This window comes from Osmia lignaria, chromosome 14, assembly GCF_051020975.1.
Source record: "Osmia lignaria lignaria isolate PbOS001 chromosome 14, iyOsmLign1, whole genome shotgun sequence".
NCBI lineage: Eukaryota > Metazoa > Arthropoda > Insecta > Hymenoptera > Megachilidae > Osmia > Osmia lignaria.
This window is the reverse complement of record NC_135045.1, coordinates 23,300-48,191: the sequence shown is the minus strand read 5'-3', so window position 1 is coordinate 48,191 and position 24,892 is coordinate 23,300. Positions and strand designations below refer to the sequence as shown.

Genomic DNA, 24,892 nt, shown 5'->3' with positions numbered 1-24,892 from the left:
TTCCAGTATTGGAAGGGAGGAAGATATAATAATAATTAAATTGAAATTCTAAGGATTTCGAAAAGTGTTTGCATCCTTTCTTTTTGAATATCTTTGTTGCTCGCTAATGGTTGGGTAACTGCGCAACACAAGATGCGCGATAGACTTGAGCGCGAATAAATTTCGTTGCAGTTCGGCGGCGTCGCTCGTCGAGGTCGTATTGTATATACATTATATATATATATATATCATTTGTCCGTAAGAAAAATTTGTTAAACAGCATCAATGAAGAGGCGTTTAAATAGCTGCAATATACATATATTGTTTGCTCTCGTGAAAGCATTATTTTTCACACGTTCATAAAATGTTTCATACCAGAGAGTAGAATATCATAGACGTTTACAAGCATGCTTTGAATTTGTTCCAACGAATATCGAGTAATAAAAATACGTAACAATTAATGGGTTAATATGTTTTTCACTGGTCGGTTTATGTGCCTACGATTAACGGAAGTAACAGTATTATTGATTCGAGCAGTAATAGTGATAGCTTTTTATCAGATTAATTGTACCGCCGCGGGAACTCGGATAAAATGTCGACGAAAAGAAATGTCATAGTTTGCAATAATTAACGGTCGGTGAACGAACAGTAGCGAGAAGGGTAAATAAACAAAACACGGCGGCGACGGTGATTGTTGACAGGTGGCGATCTTGAGCTAACATATACAGATGTTGAGCGGTGCTCGCGTGTATACTTTGGTCGCGTGGTGACCTCCGAGAAGAAACGAAAACGAAAGCGATCGTGTATCGAGTTGACATTATTCGCGAAATCGATCGATCCCGACCGGTGGCAGAAACGAACACGTATTGTCGTCGAGGATGTCAAGGTGGTAGTGGTGCATTGGAGAAATGTGGAATAACGCGTGGTGCTTGTACAATCTGTTCAAGGGCGGCGTTTAATTTCGAGGGACACGCGATCGCCTTTCTACTTATAGTAGAGAGCACGTGTTCATCGGCACGTGGCTGCTTCAAGTCTCCAAGTCTCCAAGTCTCCAAGTCTCCAAGTCTCCAAGTCTCCAAGAAGGAAACGTGAAGAAACGATTTATGGAATCACACGACAACCGTAACCGTTCAAAGATGGTCTGCATCATAAGGTATGTAAGTTTAGACATTATTATTATAATAATTTACTTAGCTATTATTTTTACCCGTTCTTGTACCTCGAAGAACAGAGAAATACTTAATAAAGAAAAAGTAAAAGTACTTGCGAGAAACACTTTCGATTAGATGGGTGTAATCAGTAAAATGACACTAGTAATGTTTATATTAGTTGTTGATATAAAATGAAAGGACTTTTCGTTATTACAATTGGTTATGATTCGAGTGTATCGGCGGCGGTATCATTAATGGTCAATGGTCAGAAATAAAAGGAGAAGTGTGCAACGACACGAGGTATTTATTTGTAAACGGTAACGAGCATTCTCGTGAATCGAATCGGAAACCGATACGATAAGGTCATCGCATTTAACGAGTAGCACCGAATCCATGTGGAAAGGAGATAAAAAAAACGTACGATGGAACATTGTCGGCCATTGCACTCGATTCTATCAACGATTTTTCTAAATATGATACAACTATTGGCTTTCGTTGATTCTTATAATAACTTAATTAATTATAATGGTCGGAGAATTTGTATGAAACGCAGAGATTCTATAGATAGATGGTTTTGTAATTTAATTGTAAGACGATACTGCTGGTAGAATAGCTTGGTTAATGGTGATTACACGTATGTAGCTATAAATGTTCTGTATTGCTAAGGATGGCCGCAATTTGCGGCTACCAGCGTCGAGCGCCATTTTGATTCACCTCTTTGCAGGAAATTACCAGGCCTGTTTCAATTTACCCTTCCTCCTGATACTCGGGGTTCCGTAACAAATTTAATTTTCTTTGCTAGTCGTCGAAGGAAGGAAGGAAGAAAGAAAGAAAGAAAGAAAGAAAGAAAGAAAGAATTTGACTTGGCTTTGACTTGGACTTGAATTTATTTCGTCTTTCGTTATCGGATGTTTATCGAGTGCCAATTATGATGGAATTTATATTGTCTTTTATTGTCGCCAGTTTGAAAAGTAATTGAAATATCTCTGTTTATTGAAATATATGTATAGGTAAATATTGTAAAATTCGGTGATGAAACGAAATTATTCCATTTAGTCGAAGAAAGAATTTTGAGTAGCAGCAAAATGACAGTATTTTGTATTAATTATAGGTAGATGCCAGTGTGAGAAAGAAATGGAGACACTTTACACGGGTGCGATCCACGGGTTTCCCCAATCGAACGGTGGACTCGGCAATGGAATTTCCACGGGTATTGGCAACTCGTTCGATCAGGATGGCGTTTTGAGTTTGATCGTCGTTCTGGGTGGAAGTTTGTCCCTGGTTGCTCTGGTATTCGCCTTTATCACCTATAGGTAAGTTGATAGATAAATGGTAATTTTTTTCGGTTTAGCCGTGAAGCAATTTTTTACCTCTGTACTATGGGTATTAAAGGAAAATATCTAATTGTAACTAGTTGTATTTACTTCGAATTAGAAGAGGAGAGAGAGAGAGAGAGAGAGTGTGGGCGCGCCTAAAGATTTAAAGGCAAAGGGTTAAACGAGAGAGAAGTGCTGGTTGTTCAGCGTGTGTCTCTTCTCTTTCCTATTCAGTTGGCTGCAATTACAGATGCAAAGCCACGAGCAGAGCCAATTAATTATAATTGGCCAGTCGGACGATGTTCGATAGCGATCTTCTTTGTTTCGAGTGTTCTCGTTAATTGCTCTTTTCTCCTGTTTACTCGTTAATTGACGCGTTTAGCGAAACTTAAACTCCTTTCGAATAAAACATTTCAAAGTATTTAGGTAATAGCTATTATCTTATTTGAGGGAATAAAATTTCATTTTTATTTTACAAGGCTTTACGCTTATTTTTCCAAGGAACATTCACGAAATTCAATTACTTTCCGATCGGTTTAACGCGCACGTCAGATGCACAATCTTTTCGGTTGGAACGGTTGGAAAGTTTATAAAGGAAGTAGCCGTTGACGGAAATTGAAAGGAAATGGAAATGGAAATCCTTCTTTCTTCTTGAACGTTGGTCAATCGTTGTTCCTAGAATTTCAATATAAAAACAAGAGGATTTCTTTGATGAAAATTCCCTTTCCCTGTCGTGCCATATTTTTGTCCCTATGCCAAATAGGGAGGGACGGATCGAAGAATCGTGATCGCGAGATGTTAACAATTGTAGATATTTAATAAATAAAGTTACATATCACCAGAAGAAGGGTTTTTACGACGAGAGACACTTTTCCTTGATACCTTGTGTAGGCAGGCGCTTTATTAAGGCCATCCTAAGGCTTTCATTAGAAGCTCTTATACATAATATAAGCTACGCGGGACACGGTATAACTAACGATAATTAACTTTTTACCCGAGAAAAAGGGGTGAATATGGTCGGGGCGTTACATTTGACATCCCCGAATCTCGTTCTGTTTTATTTCATTTTTAATTTATTTATATCGCAAATATGAATAACTTTTAAGAAATTTAAATCCTTTTAACGCGTGTTCGAATCATTCGAAAGAAATGTAGGTAATTTTATGAACTTGTGTATGCACGGTTCGCTTTGAAACTTGGTTCATCAAACTAACGCCGTCATATTTCGTTCTGACCCAGCATTTGTTGCAATGTTATCTATCAAGTTGTAGAATTTACATCAGACTTTGTATATTTAATTTTATAAGCAATAATTTAGTTAACCTCGTCGAGGCGTAAAGAAATTTCTGACAGGTGTGAGTAATGGATATACGTAGACGACAGAAACTTCCTCTGCGTCTAAAGTCTAAAGTCTAAAGTCTAAAGTAATCTATCATGAATAATATATGTATACATAATCGACTAATGGCATGATCTAGCGCGCAACGGAAATTTCGGGAAGCAGCAAGAAACTTTCTTATCCTTATCGTTGCTCAACTGTCGAGCTAACTTACGATTAGAAACAAGAAACGATAGCTCCTCCGCTACATTTACGTCTCGTTGATTTTCTTGATTAAATTGATTAATCAACGTATATAGTATGTACTACATCCTATATTCAAGGACGATCAATTAGACGAAGAATCTTCTGTTCAGACGAAAATCGTGAGAGCTTTGAAATAGGCTGTTTAGATCATCTTGGCAGAATTCTCTCGCGTTGAACGGATCGAGAGGATTGTAGTCGGCCAGACGGAATAACTCGTTTGGAAATTTGCCGGATTATCAGTCTGTTATCAGTCGAAAACCGAATAGTATCCGGAACGGATAAAAGCTGAGAGATGGGTCGTGTTGGGATATTTGAAAATTGAAAGAAAAAAAAGAAGCATCGTTCCCTTCGTGGTAGGTGTGTTTATCACGCTGCATACGCGATGGAAATCTGGAACACAGTCTGGTAATGAAATAAAATTATCCTCGGAATCAGTGGTCTTGCTTTTCTTCCATCTCTCTATCTACCTACGAAATGAAATGTCAGTTTTTCAAGATTTTTTTTTTTTTTTTTTTTTTTTTTCTCTTCTTCTTTTATACATCGATGAATCCTTTGGTTGTGAAAAAAATCGATATAAAAATATGAAAAAAAATCGGTAACACGATATCGCGAAAAGCAAATTATGTTAAACAGAGTTAAAATCAGCAAAGTGGCTTGTAATTAAGCGCATCCTGTAGCGTGTCGAAGGGATAAATACATGTATGTAGCGAGGCTGCTCGTTTAACTTGATTTTCCCGTTATCTTTAACGAGATTAAAGCTCGGTGACGTGACGCTTTCGTTACATCTGACAGAATCGGTTGCATCTGTCGGCTGTCTATGAAACTGGTGATTGAAGAAAGAAGAAAAACAGGAAAAGAAACATTAGCTAGGCAGTGAGATAATCGTCGAGATATCCCGGTCAGATAAAATAATAAGCAACGTTTGTGTAATTGGCAGCGTGCCGTGCGGGTCGTGTGTATCGAGATGAATTTTACAGGAAATTCAACGTGCATTCAATACGATAGATAGATCGAGCGGAATATTTGCTCGAAATTCTATCGAAATTCGTCGAATTAATACAAGATAGATTTTGCTGTGTCTCTATTAATAGGATAACTAACTAATATTATAGATATCGATAGATTGAACATTTCGATATTTCGAATTATACGCTTCATTTATTGTAATAATAAATTGCCAAAAAATTAACGATGAGTGTAATAACATTTTTAGAAATAATTAACGGTCGGTGAATTCAAGTAGAAGAATTTTATTATTAGGATTATTATCGACAACTGATTTTTTACTTTGTTAGAAAATAGAAAATAGAAAATAGAAAAAACAAGTTTATTTGGTTTCGCTGGTAATTTCACGAAACCCTGTTCTATTTGTACGGTGTATTATCCTAGTTTCAGCAATAACGTTTCTCGCTTTGTATTCGGAGCAGATAGAATGAAAAGGGTAAGATACACCTTGAAGAGCAAATAGTCTTATAGAGATACATATTTGGAGATACTTGAACGCGCAACAATATGTAGATCGATTTAAAGTTTTCTTTCACAACGAATACATACACCTTTCGATCGCTTTTATTCTTTTAAGAAAATTTATAACCATCTATCGTTACCTTTATCTTTACCTGGATTTTACTTTAGTAAACTTACTTTAGTATGCTTCTCGTTGCGATTGTAAATAATATTTAGAGGCATAGCTAGTCGACTACGAATGTTAATTAATTTTTCGAATCGTTTTACTGTCGCAAAATAATTGATACACGTGAATTAAAATTAATATCTTTTTTCGCCAGTTACCCGTAATCAATAATTTAATTGCGAGGGGAAAGACGCGAGCGTCTTTCGGTTGGCGAGGACTGGTTCCGTATAATACTCGTAATAGCATACCAGAGACGCCTCTTGTGGTATAATTTACCGAGAATGTCCATTTTCAGTTAATTTCATTGTCAGTAATAAAACGTTGTTGAATGGGACTAGCTGCGGATATTCAAACTATGCTCGTATTTATTGAAATTGATTTGAATACATATTCCCAGTTTGGCGTTTATAGATGTACGTACTCGTATATAATATGTAATATGTAATATGTTATATGTTATATGTAAACCGGGGTCAGAGAGACTAAACTAAAAAGTTTATCCTCTTGAACGTTGCTTGCTTTCTTTCTTCGATCGATCATTGCTGCACTTTGCTTTTGCGCCAACTCGTGACGAGTTGCGGAGAGAGTTGCGGGCTTTAAAAAAGCTCATTTCCTTTTGAAAGATCGCGTCGCATCGCGTCGTCTGTGATTTTTCTTCCTGTACGACTGTACGACTGTACGACTGTACGAAGTATGAAGCGTAAGAGGCTTAGGAGAAAAAGCCGCTGCTCCATTCGATTACACGCGTTGGAACCGAACGATCTTTCCGAAGGTTGTTCGGAGATTGAAAAATTTAATATTTTCTACCGTGTGTGTCACGTTAAAGGGTTTTCTACGGCACTTACAAATTTTTATTTCATTCTCTATATTATTATATTAATTGGATTAGTCTCTCGATAAAACGTCTATCCATAAGCGGCTTACGAGCCCTTTCTCTACCCTATTTCGAGCTTCTTTCGGGATTCACCTTCGTCATCCTCTTAATATCAAGCCGTCGTTTTAATATCTTGAGGAGAAATTGCGCGGAGCGTAACGTGCTTGCCTAACCAGACTGCTTTATCCTCGCCCTCTCTTCTTCCATTCTATAATAATTAACACTCGCTTCATTTAACTTTAATATAGATATGTAGGTATACACATGCAATGTTGGCATTTTGAGAATGAACAGATCACGTCAGGTGAAATTTGAAAAATTGAAAAATTGAAAAATTGAATAATTAAATCCGTTCGTTATGATGCGTAATAAGAGTCGAGAGGGATGGAAAATGTCAGAGAAGGGAAAAAAATGAAATTTCTACGTTGTTCGATAGACCGGTGTCAGAGATTTGATGGATCGAGCAAGCTCGACGAAAGCGAAGGGTAATAATCAGCGTTGACGTTCTCACAAAGAGATCTGAAAGAAATGTTTTCCCTACCTAACACGTTTGCCCTACAGTTGGTGACAGTTTGCCCTAAATATGAAACGATTCCCAATTTTTGCAAGACAGAGTGTTATTTACAATATTAAATCGTGTTAGATTTTCTATCTTATGAAACCGTAATATAACGTAATAATAAGAGATATCCATCACGTACTTACGTGTGTCGTAGCATCCTGGGAACACTTTGTACTGTTCATAAAGTGTCTGACGATTGAATTAACCCTTCTCCACGTCCTTTGAAGGACGAGCCTTGACGAGTAGGTAAGTACGTAAGTACGTTGATGATGTCTTGCGATATCTCTTTAGACTTTGAAAATATTTTCGTCGGAAAACGAGTGGTATCAATTCTAAAGCTTGCTTTGTTTCAACAAGCTTCTTTTATAACATAATATAATATAATATAATATAATATAATATAATATAATATAATATAATATAATAGGTCCTTGTGTAACGTTACTTAAAATTTCTCCAAACGACGACCATCTCGTTTTATAATTTTTCGCAATTTCCATCTCTCTGTATACACTTGAATTTGTGATAGTCTTTGAACAAGTTCCACGGTAGTAAGCTTTGGAATTTCACCGCGAAAATTGGCTGCATACTGCATTCGATGGAAAATGTACGGCACGGCACGGCACGGCACGGCACGGCACGAGAGTTGCATTGCATATTCGAAATGACATATAAGATTGCACTCTGACGAAATCGTTTTCAGATAGCTAGCTACTATTTCATTAAGAGTGCAGTACGTCTTTTCAGCTATTTTGAAAAAAAGAAAAAGTTGCTCGTTTCTTCGCGTCTCTACATGTATAGGGATATATCAGTGACATTCGGCCAGTTGTCTCTCTTCTAATCTACATAAATACATACGTAATGTTCTGTCGCTTACGTCTTGTGTCTACGAGTCACATCTGAAAATTAGGCTTATCACGTCGTGTAACTTGATACCTTCGATGCCGATTTACAATAGAATTGTAGATCCTGTGATATAGAGTTGTTATGACCGTTGGCCCGAAAGAAGAAAGGTACTACATATTACTTATCTACCATATGCCCCTTTTTGCGTTTACTTGTATCACCAGTTACGTATAATATACGTAATATCGGTAATTGAAGCGATGTTGTTTCAATCTTGTGTACCAAACTTTGTCTACTTTTCATCTGTGAAAGAAAGGCCTCGATCGGATCGATCATATACCTAGGTCAAGGATACGTTCTTTCTCTTTTCCATTGATTTTTCGTGGAGAGGATAAACATTTCAGACAAAGAGAGTGTTTTTCCCATCTAGACTTAACGTTTTTGCCAGCAGAACATGATTAACCTTATCGAGAGAACGTTTCGAAAATTGGAACACCAAATCTACGGACAGGCTTCGACCTTACCCTCGAATTTTCCATAGTCTTCAGCTTTACCTTCACCCTTGTTCACCCAACACATAGAATATTAAGGTAGCTTGAACGATTTAGGCATAGCTCGTGTATAGTGATTTGAAAAATGTACTAATTATTCCGAGTAATAATACCTGATATGCCAACAGTTTAGCAGACACGAAAAAAGGATAGATACATACATACATACATACATACATATATGTATAGAATGGACGAACGGGTATAACAAGTTTAGCAAAGAATCTTTGATCGATCGAAACTTGGCCTAATCGTAAGATTTTACCGGTATGCTCTGAAAAGCACTCGATATCTGGCCCCATTTAAGCGAATTGTTAAGCCGACTGCCTCCTGACCCAATTAATCCTAGATCCTTCAATCCATCGCGGATTTTCGCTATTGTGCGACGCTATTGATGCTTCGATCATTCGAAAGGTTGATTACGTTTTCATATTTTTCCCAGATGATCTTTTCCCTTTTTCTTCGGAAATCAACGACTTTGACGAATGAAATACTAGTGAAAAGTTGCATAAAATAATTTATTAAAATTCAACGATTTTCAAGAATTTTATTAAACATGAACCTGATAAAAAGCTTCAACTTATTATACATGAAAGAAGAGAATGGATAGTTCATAGCTGCTCCTTATACCAGTGTGAAAATTGCATTTCTCTCGTCGTTATCCATCACCTATGACTATGAAGTTCTCATAAATACACAAACAAACAAACAAACAAACAAACAAACAAACAAAACACATACTTACTACGCTTAGAATTTGAAAAAATGAAATTAACAGCAGTTAAAAAGCAGTGAAGAACCGTGAAGAATCGAGGACTAAAAATGAACCATTCGTAAATGTTTTACGCGAATCAGTTGGTAAATGAAATTTTCTATCGTATTCAGTGTTATTCAGTTGACTAGGTACAGAAGGTTTCGAGTGCAGAGATATTTGATTAATACCCGATTAGGTAAAATAGAGTTTACTTATTAGTCAATTTCAAATTTCAACGAATTAGATTATCTTTAAACATTTTTTAATATTCTTTTAAGAGATTCGAAATATATGTATAATAATTGATGGTGAAGAACAACGAAGGTTAACTTTGATAGTTGAAAAGAAAGTTTGAACGGCAGTGGTCATGATTCTCCATTGAAACCGAGTTTCATGTTTCGTTTTCCGTTTTCCGTTTTCCGTTTTCCGCTTTTCCGGAGAGTAAGTCTCATTGTCACGCGTTCGTTCGCGAAACAAACTTTTCCTGCTATGTATTTATGAATGAAAACTCTGCTGATCCATATTATTCTATTCGTTGATTTGCGCGCGGCCTTTTCGAGTATAGTTAAACGTAAGAATAAAAAGACGTAGATATCGATCGTTTCGAAGCGGTAATCAATTATAAGAAGAATTTTCAATCAGAGTTTAATGTTCTTTTAATTATAGACGGATCATAGATTCCGCTGCAACGAATTGATTAGAATTTCAGAGCAGTGTACTTACATACAACAAACATAAATTGGAAAGGAATCTTCCGGTGTCGGAGCGATATCCTTCCAGCAAAGAAAAGTTTGAAAGTTTCATTTTTTTTTCCAATCAATCAATTTTCCAATTAATTCACCTTGAATATTGGAAAGTTGGAAACTTGAAATCTTTGAAATTTTCTTTTCTATGAAATTTCTTTCACACAGGTTGATCGAGTTGACCGATTTAAAGCAATATAAAGCAATTTAATACAGCAATAAAGAATAATTTCGTGCTTTCGATTGTCGACGGTTTAGCTGTCCATTTTCGACGTACGTCGACTCTTTTCAACCTTGATGGTTATCCAACCGTGGATTTGCAATATCCGTTGAAGGAGGAATCGATGGTAGAAAATATCAGTGGGAAACCACACCGCACAATCCCGTCGAAGCTTACTACTTGTTTTTTCAGCCTCCATGTTGATCGACTTTATTAAAATCTCTATCGAACAGCTGCTGAAAATTCTTTGGATCTTATTATTCGATCCTTTTTTATCCTTGGCGGTTTATTAAATACCATTCTTCCATTCGTATGGGAAGGAATTTCCTCTGATATTAGTTAGCTATATTGTCAGCTATCTACATATTAAAAATTCCTTACTACATAAATACATATGTACGTATCGGTCGTTGTTATTTCCTTTTCCTTCGTAGGTGAAAAATTGCGGTAAGAGTATTCGTGTTTTAATATCAACAGAGTCGCGTAAAATCAGAGAAATTCTTCTCCTTATTCTCGAAATCAGTTGTTCCTTTCTTTCTCATAAGTATAATATATATCCAATTCATCCTTTATATGATAATATAATACCATGAAAGAAATTGAAAGAAATTTCTGCTGAAAGAGGTATGTGTATGTAGGTAGGTAGGTAACTGTATGAAATAAATTCCGTTGGTGACGGGTTTAAAGGTTGAAACGTGGTGTTAAAACAACATCACTACCACCTTCCAACTCCTCATTATTTTCAGTGAAATAATAAATTGTTTTACCCTGCTACGCTTTCGACGTCTCTCTGCTGCGACTTTTAATCACTTTAAACTACGTGTAAGGAGAAGTATTCTTATTTAAAAGGTTTTTCGGTTTTAAGGTTTAGGTTTTAGAATGTTAAAACCTAATACATCGCCAGTTAGAAAAGTTTCCTTCGATCCTTTATAAGAAATTTTTCCTCTTCGAGGGTTGACCTTCCCGATTTCTCGTTCTCGTTCTTTTGAATAATTCATTCGACTAAAGTTAAAGTTTGAATGGCTGGTCTAGCGTATCGTGCGAAACGGACAAGACGAGGAATCCCGATTTGCACTAGAAAGATACCTACCTATCACGCGAGTTGGTTAAATGAATCTTTGAAAAATATCGACAGAAAGGACAGTCTTTCTCTTGAAAAGCATCAGGCTAACGCTGATAAGAGAAAAGTAGCAAGTTTCGATTCATTCGAAAAATTTATGAATTGCATCTTCTCTCGTATCTTGACAGTTTAAATGTTGAAACGAACGATCGTGATATTTCTTCGAGTACGAGGACGAAAACATCCTTTACGCAATTTGCTTTATATTATCCTTTGGTTGGCTTCAATATAATGAATGATAATCTCGATCGTAAATAAATAAATTAAATTTTTTTTCTTTAAACAGCGAACAGTAAGAGGTTAAAGCTAGGTACATTGTTACTAGAATAAAAGAAGCTTTCCTCGACATGGTTAGGTTTTATCTATTATACTTTCTTTTTTTTCTTGAAATAACGAGCGATCGACGTAGCGATCGAAAGAAAAAACGAGCTCCAATTACGATTTCTTGACAATCTGGGCGCATCGTGGTCCTTTATCAGGATACCAGTCGGTCGGACAATAGCGTCACGTTCAATTCTCTTCCAGCTTCCATTCTGCATTCGCGGCCATTCATCGAGGATACCTTTCTAATTAATTTTTTCAAATGTTACCAATTTCGTCGGTTGCTTTTTCTTTTACGTCGTTTACATATTAATGTATATCAAACCTCCGCTTCTATGGGTATATTGTATTTTGTTTCGAGCAATTCCCTTCAGTTGTTCCCTACAGGTATTCTCACCTGATTTGAATATCCTTGAATCAACTTTGAAATTGTATATTCTTCGGAATCAGAGAAAAGCGTGTTTACTTTCGACGCGCCGCGACGCAAACGGAGACCTTTCGTAACCTTTCGTAGATGACTCAGCAGAGAAAAGGAAACGAAAAGAAGGAGCTTTTTCGTTAGTGCTACCGTTAATAATGGTAGTAGGTGTCGATAAGAAGACAAAGTGTGCAATTAACGAAAAAGCAGGTGGAATAACGATAAATTGTAGTTACTTCATGACGTATATACGTTATTTCGAACGCTGTTTGCGAAATCCAGCTGCGTAGGAGGCGAATATCGACAAGCCTTTAGTCAATTCGAATTCCACACGGATATAACTCTCGTATCGAAGGAATTTTAATAAAGAGTCTACGGATCGCTGTTTATTATCGATCCCTACAGATCTTTCTCCTTCTATACATATATGTAAAACTGCTACTTATACAATATGTGATATTGATACATAGTTGATACTTTGGTTGTTGAAATGTAAACTAAAAGATTCGAAATAGAATATCCTTATGTTTCCAGCTTGTTCTCGGACTTGAGAAGCCTGGCAGGTACGACCCTTATGAATCTCTTGGCAGCCCTCTTCATGGTTCAACTGCTCTTCATCGTTGGAGTGGGTGGCGTTCAGGTAAGTTTCGATAGATTCTTCGACAAAAAGAATCCTCCTTTTTCCTTTTTCCTTTTTCCTTTTTCCTTTTTCCTTTGTCTCTCATAGTCTCTGATAGAAAAAAAGATTACCGTGCAAGTTGCTCCAAGAATTTGAATTCTCTACAATATACCGTATGTATGTATGTATGTATAGGAGGAGATAAGTAACGATTTGAGATCCTTTTGAAGAAGCGAAGTAGAATAGCGAAAAGCTTTTTTTATGTACGTGACTGACGATGAGAAGTAACAATAAGTTTGGGATTATCCTTCGTTGCAGACGGATCGGATCTGAATCGACATCGTAAATTCCAACACATTCTTCTGTCGAAATCGATTCCTTTTCCGAAAAAAAGTTTGACAAAATTCTACATAGAATATGAATACTCGTTGGTAAAGAACTCGTTTCTTTCAGTTAGCGTGCAATAGTTTCGATATCGTTGATTTAGCATCGTTGTTCGTCGGCTGAAAGCAACAATTAAGATGAATAAAATAGGAGAGGGAGAATTTTATAGAATAAATTCGATTTGTTCCCATGTTTCCCGCGTTCGAATTAATTTCCTGGAAAGTTTTGATCGCCTCCGGTCGTCATCATCATAATCAGTCTGCTCTGCCGTATTTCAAGAAAGTTAACTTTTCGAAACAGATCCGAATACATAGAAAATAAGAAGAAAATAATTCGAGCTGCGTGTATCGAGTACGAAAGCAAGAAAAGGAAAGTTATTCGCTGGCCAACGCAACGGGAAAAGACTTTTATCGGGTTTTCCGTGACGCTTGATTACACCCGCTCGACTTTGATTGCGTTTTCCTTTCGTACGTTCCTCGTCCCGTGCCCCCTACCACTTTTCTCTCAAATTACCGATTTTTACCTTTACGACCATCTTTGTAAATATTTAATTTCCCGGCTTGGTAAATTATTTGTTGGGAAAGAAATTGAAATTTTAGCTTAATCATCATCGTAAACTGTAAACTGTAAATCTTGAACGTTTGCCTTTGATTTAACCTCCTTCGTTAACTCGGATACCTTCCGCAGAGTACAGTTTTGATCGATTAATTCGCTATTCGTCAACGAATCAGAGAGTGAATTGTAACCCTAAATCCCTAGATAAACAATTTCGATATACATATGTACATGAATCATGTTAACGTAAAAAGTTTTTGATGGATGGAAGAAGAAAAGGGTTGGAAGTTTTTGAGAAGAAACATTGCTGCTGGTGAACGTAAGAAAAGATGTCGAAAGTGTACATTTCGTTGTAAATCACGAGTATCCATGTACACGTATGTATGTATGTATGTATGAGAGAAAAGGTACTACTACACGTACTACCTCGGTCCAAGGAAATATATTGCTCGATTTTTTTCGACTACCCGAGTTAAATTTACTTTAACTCTATTTTGGTATTTTCAACTTTTTCTTATTTGGCGAATTGTTAGGTAAAGTCTAATTCGTTGAAACAGTATGTGTTAACATTCCATGTAGAAGAAAGGGAAGGCAGAACAGTGAAAGGGTGAAAGGGTGAAACGATGACTAAATGTTTCGCGAAATGTTTCAGGACTCGGAGCTGTGCATTTCCCTGGGATTGAGCTTACAGTATCTTCGAATGACGGTGGTTTGTTGGCTGGCTGCAATGTGTCATCACCTTTATGCCACCGTTGCTTCGATACCACGCCGTGACGACCCACCGACCTACCTGAAATATAGCCTCTTCGCTTGGGGTGCTCCTTTTCTCAATCTTGTCTTCGCTACTTTTCTGCAGATATACCAGGTGAACCAGGACATTTGGAATATCAGGGATCTGACACCGTTCAATTGCTGGTAATTCCTTTCGTTTAATCAATTAGGGAATTTAATCATTAGGGAATGATTAAGGTAAGGTAAAAGGAGAGTCGCGTCGGTAATTATAATAGCCAGATGACATGTATGAATGTATACCAAGACCGAACCGAATTCATATTTCGGGACTTGTCCCTTTTATTTATTTTCCCTTTACCAACTATAATACAACGCGACGTTCGAAAGATAAAATCTTTTTATCAAGTCTCGTTTTATCTTGATAAAAGTTTAGAAAGAAAAAAATTCATGAAACTTGGATTGATTTAAGGTGAAATTTATTGCAGGTTCCTGGGGACTACAGCGACGATTTATGCATACGGTTTACCAGTGGTTCTTCTGCTTCTTTCCGCAGGATACTATCTGATAAAAGCTGCGATCGTGTCTAGGTATCGTATGATGGAATTTCCTCGTTTTAAAGAAGGAATTAATATTGGTTTCGTTTGCGCAGATACACATGCAGCATGCAGCTGGAAATTAAACAACGCGAAAAAATGAAGAGAAGAAGAGCGCTGCAGTTGATACTGTTTTTAAAAGTGAGCATGATAATAGGTCTGGTCGCTGGTTGCGGGGTCGCGTCCAGAATATGGAAAGTACCTTTCCTATGGGCGGTATTTTGCACCGGTCACTCTCTTCAGGTAAAGAAATGATTTACATAGTCGTTATGGTTTGACATAGCACGTTCGAGATTTCAATTAGTTCAAGTTACAACGAGTACACCTACGAGCTTTTCTACTAATGCGGGCCGTTCCAAGTGGTGGTGGTTAAAAATAAGATGGTTGAAAAGAAAAAAACGCGAAAGCAAAACGAAGGTATTATAGATTGCTAATTATCGAAATTTTCTTAATTACATTTAATTACTTTTACGATTAGATCGAATATTACATAATATTTCTGATGGAAGAAAAGCAATCGGACACGCGTTGCCGTGTCGTTGGTAAAAACTTTCCGTAGACCGATATTCGAGTTTTCCATGGCCATTTTCCATGCGACGCGACCGCGACGTCGAGGAGTTGGTATCGAAGTACGTTACTCTATGTACTTTTTCCAATCGATTCACCTTTTCAATTCCGTTCACCTTGATCATTCCTTTCTTATCTACGCTTTTCCACCTCTTTACCTACCTCCTTTGGTATTCTATCGATTATAAAAAATCATTCAATATAATTTAAGCGTCGTTACACGGTTCGAAGCCAATGTTACACGGGCTCGAAAGAGGTAGAGTTGCCTTGCCAGAAGGAGGGGAACGGCGCTAAACAACCCCCTCGAGGAGAACTCGTAAAATTTTCATAACGAGCCAGGGGGATTCTCGCCGAACAACAACACCTTGTAACAAAATCTTTATTTCGAACAGTTGAGACGCGAGCAGAATAAGATACGTCACGAAGAGGTCGCTTATGTTCGGTCGTGCATATTAAGGTCGTGCGGAACGATTGCCATTCTGAGAAAAGTCCTATTATGTCAGATTTTACGACGTTACGATCGCTAGATACGCCAATTTTCAGCAACTCGTTTACTTTTCATTGTTTTAAACAGGGTCTAGCCGTGGCGTTATCCGTCGCGTGCAACTGCAGAGTGCTGAAAGTTTACGCGAGGAAGTCTTATAAGCAACCGAAACAACAGGTAAATTTCATCTTTTTTCCATTTATTTTCACTTTTACAAAGTTCAACTCTCGTTGTTTCATTAACTTTGCCTGCTGTTCGCGAGTAAGCTAATTTAATAAACCTACGAATTTCTGCTCGACGAGAATCTACCTCTCTTCTTGAAAATGCAACTTTCTATTCATTACGAAAACTGCTTATAATAAAAATAGAACAGAGTGGTTTTTGTTTAAACCTAATTGTAAGTATAGAGGGGTGACCGAGTAATTTTCGGAGATTCGAGGATCGTGTTGCAATAGCTGACGACTGTGTGTGTGTGTGAAAAATCAATGCTTTTACAGATCGCTCATTCGAGTAGCAGCATGCAGCTGCTCGCACCTGCTCCAGACCCAGTCTAGGTAGGTCCACCTACAACTGGATCACTTTCTTCTCGTCGATGAAAATGGAAGAAGAAAAAAGAATAGAAAATAGATACACTACTGGTGACGACAGTATCCTAAGATTTCGATTCGTTTTAGGTGAGCATAGAGATCTAGTAACGCGAATAGAAGATAATCTCGGTAATGATCTCTCACGATTACACCACGTAACATTCAAGTGCCAGACCGTGAACTAAGGAATATTAATATTCCTAATATGATAACCTTCCTACATCTTCTTTTTCATTCTTTCAGCGTTACATCGCTTTCATATAGCCTAGCTTACACTGATAGAATAAGCGGTAAAGTATATATTCATTTGAGTTTTCTCGTTTGAGAACAAGTTGATCATACATATGTACCTATACATATAATAATAGTAGAAATCGGTTATAATATATTATATGCCATTTTCTACACTTTACCACTTATACTGTACCAATTTAATCTGGGCTTAATACTTTTTTACAACTACGACAGTAGTAGGAAAGTGCAATTGTAAAAGATTCAAACTTAATACATACTTCTTGACCAAACAACGCTCTATCAGTTGGTATAAATTTGAAGAAAGACTAGGGAATAGATATAGAAACGAAAGGGTGGAAATGGAACGTGTCGAGTACATATAAGTATTATACGTGTACGTATGTACGTATGTACGTATGTACATATGTATATCGATCGAACGCGAAAGGAATCCACACGCGGCGTGTACGTTTCTCGCGGTTTGCGGCTGGCATTCCCCACTACGATGCAATTAACGCTCGGTAATGACCTATGCGATCGCATTAGTACGCGTAACCGCTGGTACTATGTAACTGTAAGCGCATGTAATTACCACCAAATAAATATTTTCAACTCCTACAGGAAAGAATTACGAGTTTCAACAGGCGAAAAGATTAATACCGAGCAGGAAAACAGCAGGAAGAGGAGATGGAAAAGTCAGCGCGAAAGGTTTGCAGTTGAACGCGTAATTATTGGAAAAGTAATCCGTTTTAATATCTGGCAATGCCAACGATGTATGTATGTATGTATGTATGTATGTATATATGTACGCTTTCAACTTATACAAAGTTGATGAATTCTAATGATCCATCATTTGTCTTGATTTAATTAGTTTCTAAACAAACAATTTACTCTTTCACAAAACAAATTTTTCATTCTCAACTCGATGCACCTTCAGCGTTTAACTACGATTCCATAACTAATTTCTTTCACATGTAAACCCGGATCAAAAACTCGGCTACTACTATCTATCTATACATGTACAAATTATAAATTTAGCACATTATTTCTCTCTACGTAACTACCTATTAACGTATTACCTACTCATATAGTACGTATGTAGGTATATTTTAATTCTAAAGAGTTAGAGACAAAGCAGACCATGAATAAGAGACTGTTAAACAATGTAAATGTCGTCGAAGTGAGTGGACCGCATTCGTGTCTCGTCCTTTTCAGCCGACCAGCAACCTGCTGACATTTAATTATCGGGAAGCATCAAGATGGATGGGGTGCAACCACCAACCGCACCCCTTTTTCTCTCTTTAATACCCGTCAAATCGACTCTTTTATCGCTTCAATCCGATCCTCGATTTCAGATATTGTCCGTTCCCACGACCTATTTTTACCGTTGCGACGTTGCGACGTTGCGCGAACGTACAATATGTACTTGTTTTATTACCGAGTGATTTCGATCAGTCGATACACTATTATTGGTATTTCATTATTGGAATGAGTAATAAGTATTTCGATCTAAATACAATTATGGAATGTAGCTAAATCCAAATTACATACATAATATGATAAGATTTTAAGAGGAAAGAAAAAGAAATGTCGGGAATAAAAATTTTCCAACAGTTGGTGAAATTACTAAATTCTTTATTCTACTTTACGATCTAACCGTCCTTGTCGAATTAAAGTAACTCTCTAATGCAATAGCCGTCTATCAGAAAAAACGAACAACCAACTTGTTGTTAACAATTTAACTTGTATGTACTTTACTCATGTGCCAATATTTCAAATCCTTTTCCGTAAACACATAAAATTGCTTCATCCCTAAAATAATAAGTAAATTTTTTAATAATACATAATATTTGTTTAACATTAAAAACATTACGTACGTATCAGATGTAAACATACTTTGAATTATACCATAAAGTCAGCCCTTTCACATCGGTTACACAGGTAAAGATTTTCTTTAAAATTGTTACAGATAAAAAATCGTCATTGTAATTATAACTATACACAATGATTTGTTGGTCTATTCCAACGGTAAAAATTTTATCTTTGTGAAATTTTATTCCTATAACGAAGAAAAGTATATATAATTAAATAAATTCTCCCACTGATCAATTTTTTATACTTTTCTTACTACTTACATACACTATATGTATGTAAGTATGTGTTACTTGAAGTAACACTAATATCAGCGTACCTGTAATTTGTGCACCATGTGCAGTTGAAGTGTTCCATTTTGATAGCAATGAAACACGTAACTGTTCGTTTTCACTCGATATCCAAATTTTAAAATGAATAACATTGAATAAATTATCATCACCGCCCGTTGCCAAACAATATTTCTTGTTTCCAATCATTTTTATGTCGTACGAATTAATTCCGGATTGATGCAAATTAAATTTCCCAATAGATACATCTGTGTAATTGAAAAATTCTTCTTTTTCACAGTTCGGTTCTTTTACAATATTTGAAACGATCTCGGTAAAATCGATAAAACGAACGATTCCGTCAGTTGACATCGTTAATGCAATTACCTTCTCTTCGTACTTTAAGATTGTTATTTTTACTATGCAACGACTCGCGCATTTTGCATGTATTTTTAACGAAATATTTCTTGTATTAGTGTCGTACAAAAATATCCTGCAAATAATTCACTTGATTCAATATCTAAATACGTAAAACTTATTAGTAATTAATTTAATCTTATTTATATTAAAAGAAAAAGAAGATTAAAATTAAATGGTAAGCATGGGAAAAAAGAATAATAGGTATTTATATACATATGTATACATATACCTTGTAAAACCATCCGCGCAAGCAACAAAAAGCAATATGCAGTGCAGGTTCGTAGTATCCCGATAAATTCTACCGTCCATATATCGAGTTTCAGGTTGTAAAATATAAGATCGATTAGAATCTTGCCAACGTTTTTTACGGCATCGATCAAATCCGTACAACATATGAGATGTAACGTCACGACAAGAAACATCTGTACTTTGTAAACATTTTTTCCTATTATTTATACCGATTTCCCACACTTTCAATTGGGCTCTGCCACCCCCAGAAAATACAAGATGATTACTGCACGAGAAATCAGATGTTTCTAAACATAACGAACCTATAAATTTTACACTCGAGATGTGACCATCAAAAATACCTAACGTTTCTAGGCAACAAATATTTTCCATCGATGCAGTTGAAACACAACTAACACGGACAGTACCATCCTCTCCTCCGGATATAAATAAATTATGCGTATTGCTCTTTAATACAGGCTCCATGAAATTTACTTCTTTCGTATGAAAACCATTCTAAAAGAAGAAAATCTTCTTAAAATATACATATAAATATTTTATAATAAACAAGTAACTTACTAATAAATCCGGCGATTTTAAAGCATTTAAAGGAAAATCAAATATGTATACTTCTTTATTGCGAATATAAAGAAACGAAACGAGTTCGTTCAGTACGATACAATCCCATGATCGATGCCCGCCACCGCAAGGAACTCTCGCTACGATTCGACGATAAAACATACTGTATATCACGAATTCCGTCTGAAAATAGTAATTAAAAAAATTATTTTAAATACAATAGAAGGTACAATAATAATAATAATAATAATAATAATAATAATATTTACTTCTTTGAAACCCAATATAAAAAGATCGTTAGATACTTTTAAACTGCCACTAATCCAATCCATTGGCATTTTCTCCGAATGTAAAGGGCATAACGATCTTTTATTTTTATGTTCAATTACATCGTAAAATCTTAACATTCCATCACGACCTCCTGATATTAATTTTGAATGTAAAACTACCAAATTTTGGATACCAATATTTCCATGAACTTTATGAAAAGTTTGAAGAGGTTTCTTCCTCATTTCATTTATATTTATCCGATCATCCGAGGTATATTTTTCTAGTTCAAAAACATGCATATTTCCACTTCTGTCTCCGCACACTAATAGCTCTTTACACAGTATCGCTGCTGTCAACCAACGTTCTCGACTTTGTGGTAACAAACATATTGATAGAATAGTTACTGATCCTATATAAAAAGAAATTCTAATTAATTTTTATTCAATCAAATCATATCTTTTCCGCGTACCTTCCATAGTGAAACTGAATATCTTTAGAATCCCATTTGATCCAGAAGCTACTAGTTCATCATTTCTTAACCATTGTACAGAGAATATTTTTGATTCCATTATCTTGTCCTCAGCGATCAGCTGCAATATTTTCTTAGTGGTAACATCAGCTTCTAAAAATATTTTCAAAAAGTTACTCAACGCTTGATACCATTTTATTAACATTTATTATTCAAGCTTATTTTCTCTACCTTTGTAAATTGTTATATATCCATCTTTTGACGCAAAACAAACGTAGGAATGGCACAAAGAAACTTCCATGACACAATATGTATTACATCTTTCTAGATAAACGGTTTCTTTCGGTTTACCGTGCCACCTATCATAAATACATACAGTCCCATTTTCATTGAAAATTAAGGAATTACCGCTACTTAAATAACAATTATATTTTGGTAAACCGAACGTATCTTGTCTAGATAATAACACAACTGGTTCAACATAATCGTTAGTAAAAAAAGGCCATGCATGAACTGCGCCATCAGCCCCACCGGTAAAGATCCAGTTATTATCATTTGATATATCAATGCTCCATATAGCAGCCCCATGATGAGCACAAATTTTCTTAAGTAATTTACCATCCAATGACCAGGTACACATATGAGAATCCTTCAAATTAAAAAATATGCCAATAGATGATTATACCGTTTACTGTACGTTACATAATAAAAATATGCAGGATATTTACTTCTCCTATGGTAATCAAAGCGTCGTTTCTAATTACAGATTTCCATACTCTAGCCGTATGACCAAACATTGTTTTTCTCAGTTTAATTTTCACTTCCTTCCAAATTATATCATTTTCTTTACTTTCATTGCTATTTACTTCCCATAATCTGACTGTTCTATCATCGGACGTAGAGCAAATCAGTCGAGTAACTGGATCGTATATCACCGAAAAGATTACACCCTATACAAAATTCAATGTTTACACTCTTAAACTTAAACGTAAACGTAAACGTAAACGTAAACGTAAAGCGTTTAGAAAAATAAGAAAAAGAGTAGTTCAAAGTAACGCGATACTAACATTATGTCCATGTAAACGATGTAAAACTGGTGAAATTTCAATACACGAATAACTATAATTTATTTCCCATATTAATATTTCTCTATATACCGTTCCACTAAAAATTACCAAGTCTTTCTGGTTTTTCACAAACATCGATCCACCGTACCTAATGGTAAAGTTAAGTTTATAACGTATAATTCTCATTTAAACAGGTAAACGTAAGGATACAGAATGCATTTTTCTTTGCACCATACATTTTGACTGCGTTCCTTGGAAGAATCATAAATGCACACGCTATTGTGTGCTAACAAAACTGATAAATAATCATATCCATCTGACGTTAACCATTTTGCTGCTATTATCCAATCGTCAAAGCATTTATTACTAAATACTTCCTCGATTCTAAATAAGTAATAAAACTTCAATTATTACGTGCCATTTTATTAATGTCATTTAACTTACATTAATGTTCCTTGATTCTTCTGGATATTATACGCGCACAAAAAGTTAGCACCAAACACAGCTAACATATCGTTAGGACCTTCAATAATTCCATGTATACTGTGCGGATAAAGACAATTAATCTTTTTTTCTAACTTATAGGTATCGGTACCAAAAACGTGCAACGTGCAACCCATACCTGTAATAACAAAACTAATAATAAGTAATAAGAAACACATGAAACGAAAAGGTGAAAAAGTTAAAAAGAACATTAAAGCTATAAAAGTATATATCGTTTTAGTTAACGAAAGGGATCAAATATTTTATTGTAATTTTTTAAAGATTATAAAAATTATACTCTACTAACCTACAAAAACTAAATCATTGACACAACGAATGGCAAGTACATCTGCACATAAAAGTTTTGAAATCATTTTGAGAAGTAATATTAATAATTTGATAGCGCGGAACAGGTATTTAGCGCAGTACAGGTACTTATGTAGATTCGTACCCACAGCACGTGCCTGACGTGCCTGATGTGCCTGCGGACAGTCCAGTTTATTTACACATTATCCATACATATGTTAGTCAACACGTATTTATGTTTGTGGGATGAAATCACAAATTATAAAAAGTGCATGTGTTGTGATTTATTGTATTTATATACATATATTAATCAATCATACATATTTAAAGATATGCATATACATACTACTATCTAACATTATTTATTTATTTACTTGCTGCTAAAAAAACCTGTAATCTTCCAAAAATTGTGATTTGATATCAACACTATATTTACATAAATACATATGAATTGTTATTAACAATATCAGTATAAAACATTTTATTCTTTTTGTCAATTATTTATATACATTTTTGTAAAATTTTTGTTAAATAATTTATAAATTATTTAGTAATACTGATATATATGTATAATATCAAGTACTTATGGAATAATGTTTTATTTAAATTTTACACACGCGTTTACTGGAAAGTATTATCGTAGATAATAAAACGAAATATTCGTATAGGTTATTACTATTTAATTATAAACAATTATAAAAGCAATAATGTGGGTATTCGGATATGGTTCGCTTATTTGGAAAGCCGATTTTCCATACGAAAAAATTCTTGTTGGTCACATTAAAGGATACGTCAGAAGATTTTATCAGAAAAGTACAGATCATAGAGGAGTACCTGACAGAGTATGTATTTATATGTAATATTTATATGTTTATAATGCATATCGTATCAAACTACATATACAGAAAATTATGTTATTTTATAGCCTGGTCGCGTTGTGACGTTACTTTCTTCAGATAATCTTAACGACCAAGTATGGGGTATCGCATACAAAATATCACCTCAAAACATAGATACAGTCGTCAAACACCTGGACTACAGGGAAAAAGGAGGTTACGAAAGAAAAAGTGTTCTCTTTTATCCATCCCATTCGCTGGAAGATATTGGATCATCTTTATCAGCAAATAATAGTTTTCACATTAATTTTGAAAGTAAAAAGTTATCACCTGTATCTTCGGATATCATACCATTTTATATCACAATTTACATAGGAGGAGAAGATAATCCAAATTATGCAGGTGTAGAAGATATACATACAATAGCGAAACAAATACTTGTATCTCATGGTCCTAGCGGGGCTAATACTGAGTATTTGTATAAATTAGCATCTGCAATGCGAATAATAGCATCAGGTATATACGATGAGCATTTATTCGCATTAGAAACAGCTGTAAGAACATTGGAGCATGAACGAACCATAAGAATAGAAAGAAATCAAAATCTATCCGCTGACCAAAACAGATGAAGAATTGATTTAATTAGAGGACTTAAATTTTCGATAATTTCACGAAGACTTTGTATTTATTATACGACAAATTAATAAAGTTAAAAATGTACACGTAAAAGCAATCTGTGAACGCATTTTTAACGTCAATTGACCGATTCACTTTTCGTAACAAAGAGCGTATCATAATCAACGCTACAGTTGGCTCATGAATTACATTTAACAAGTATTGTACTGTAATTAGAATGAAGAGAACATCGAAATTTGATTTGTATTAGAAAACATATATAGTTTCTAATCACATTATATTTAATTATATTCAGTATTATATAAATTAATAACTTAAATTTTATACATGTACGTTTAAGAAAGTAAATAAATCTTATACAAGTATTACATTTTACAAATACGGTATATTTGTTATATGTAAATGTTATGTGATTAAATATACGTACATACATACATATATACATACATACATACATACATAAGTATGTACCTAAAATCTGTAGAATTTGAAATAGAAATTGAAAATTCCTTTCAGTTTCATAATGATCATTTTCGAATTGAGAAAAATAATGAAATACCGATAAATTTGACGATGAAAATGAAAATGAAAATTTACATTCACGCAATTCACGGAGGGACTACTTTTTG

The 24,892-nt window shown here is 35.2% G+C and overlaps 3 protein-coding genes across 9 annotated transcripts; 2 read left to right on the top strand and 1 right to left on the bottom strand.

Annotated features, from left to right (window-relative positions):
* Window positions 1–178: 178 nt before the first annotated feature.
* LOC117609227 (adhesion G protein-coupled receptor E3) lies at window positions 179–18,353 on the top strand. Of its 3 annotated transcripts, none has more exons than XR_013063458.1 (9): window positions 179–1,132; window positions 2,242–2,443; window positions 12,608–12,713; window positions 14,284–14,546; window positions 14,849–14,950; window positions 15,013–15,199; window positions 16,098–16,184; window positions 16,505–16,681; window positions 17,450–18,353. XR_013063458.1 is itself a non-coding variant. In XM_076692230.1 (8 exons), the coding sequence occupies exons 2-8, from the start codon at window positions 2,265–2,267 to the stop codon at window positions 16,559–16,561; spliced, it is 981 nt and encodes a 326-aa protein (XP_076548345.1). In that variant the 5' UTR covers window positions 179–1,132; window positions 2,242–2,264; the 3' UTR covers window positions 16,562–16,682. The 3 variants fall into 3 exon arrangements, 1 of the variants encoding a protein (XP_076548345.1); XR_013063459.1 differs by having other exon boundaries at window positions 179–1,136; XM_076692230.1 differs by lacking the exon at window positions 17,450–18,353 and having other exon boundaries at window positions 16,505–16,682.
* A 110-nt stretch (window positions 18,354–18,463) lies between these two features.
* Window positions 18,464–23,105, bottom strand: LOC117609221 (tRNA (34-2'-O)-methyltransferase regulator WDR6). 4 transcript variants are annotated; one of them, XM_034335270.2, is made up of 13 exons: window positions 22,937–23,105; window positions 22,447–22,624; window positions 22,213–22,386; window positions 22,003–22,150; window positions 21,664–21,885; window positions 21,167–21,584; window positions 20,936–21,088; window positions 20,466–20,875; window positions 20,197–20,379; window positions 19,619–20,133; window positions 19,020–19,462; window positions 18,725–18,887; window positions 18,464–18,640 (listed from the first exon to the last, which is right to left on the bottom strand). In XM_034335270.2, exons 2-13 carry the CDS (start codon window positions 22,620–22,622, stop codon window positions 18,583–18,585), a joined length of 3,063 nt encoding a protein of 1,020 aa, XP_034191161.2. In that variant the 5' UTR covers window positions 22,623–22,624; window positions 22,937–23,105; the 3' UTR covers window positions 18,464–18,582. The 4 variants fall into 4 exon arrangements, with proteins under 4 accessions (XP_034191161.2, XP_034191159.2, XP_034191166.2 ...); XM_034335268.2 differs by lacking the exon at window positions 22,937–23,105 and adding an exon at window positions 22,793–22,927; XM_034335275.2 differs by lacking the exon at window positions 22,937–23,105 and having other exon boundaries at window positions 22,239–22,386; window positions 22,447–22,545.
* On the top strand, window positions 22,597–24,572 carry LOC117609229 (putative glutathione-specific gamma-glutamylcyclotransferase 2). Of its 2 annotated transcripts, none has more exons than XM_034335294.2 (3): window positions 22,597–22,675; window positions 23,460–23,633; window positions 23,717–24,572. In XM_034335294.2, exons 2-3 carry the CDS (start codon window positions 23,499–23,501, stop codon window positions 24,254–24,256), a joined length of 675 nt encoding a protein of 224 aa, XP_034191185.1. In that variant the 5' UTR covers window positions 22,597–22,675; window positions 23,460–23,498; the 3' UTR covers window positions 24,257–24,572. The 2 variants fall into 2 exon arrangements, with proteins under 2 accessions (XP_034191185.1, XP_034191184.1); XM_034335293.2 differs by lacking the exon at window positions 22,597–22,675 and adding an exon at window positions 22,788–22,916.
* The last annotated feature ends 320 nt before the right edge of the window (window positions 24,573–24,892 follow it).

Bases quoted from the DNA above. Each gene is read 5' to 3' on its own strand.
- LOC117609227 (XM_076692230.1), top strand. From the start codon at position 2,265: ATGGAGACACTTTACACGGGTGCGATCCACGGGTTTCCCCAATCGAAC. The intron at 12,714-14,283 runs GTAAGTTTCGAT...GAAATGTTTCAG, and splicing joins TTGGAGTGGGTGGCGTTCAG to GACTCGGAGCTGTGCATTTC. The intron at 16,185-16,504 runs GTAAATTTCATC...ATGCTTTTACAG, and splicing joins ATAAGCAACCGAAACAACAG to ATCGCTCATTCGAGTAGCAG.
- LOC117609221 (XM_034335268.2), bottom strand. From the start codon at position 22,859: ATGATTTCAAAACTTTTATGTGCAGATGTACTTGCCATTCGTTGTGTC. The intron at 22,625-22,792 runs GTTAGTAGAGTA...TTGTTATTACAG, and splicing joins CAATGATTTAGTTTTTGTAG to GTATGGGTTGCACGTTGCAC. The intron at 18,641-18,724 runs GTATGTTTACAT...TTATTATTTTAG, and splicing joins ACTTTATGGTATAATTCAAA to GGATGAAGCAATTTTATGTG.
- LOC117609229 (XM_034335294.2), top strand. From the start codon at position 23,499: ATGTGGGTATTCGGATATGGTTCGCTTATTTGGAAAGCCGATTTTCCA. The intron at 23,634-23,716 runs GTATGTATTTAT...GTTATTTTATAG, and splicing joins ATAGAGGAGTACCTGACAGA to CCTGGTCGCGTTGTGACGTT.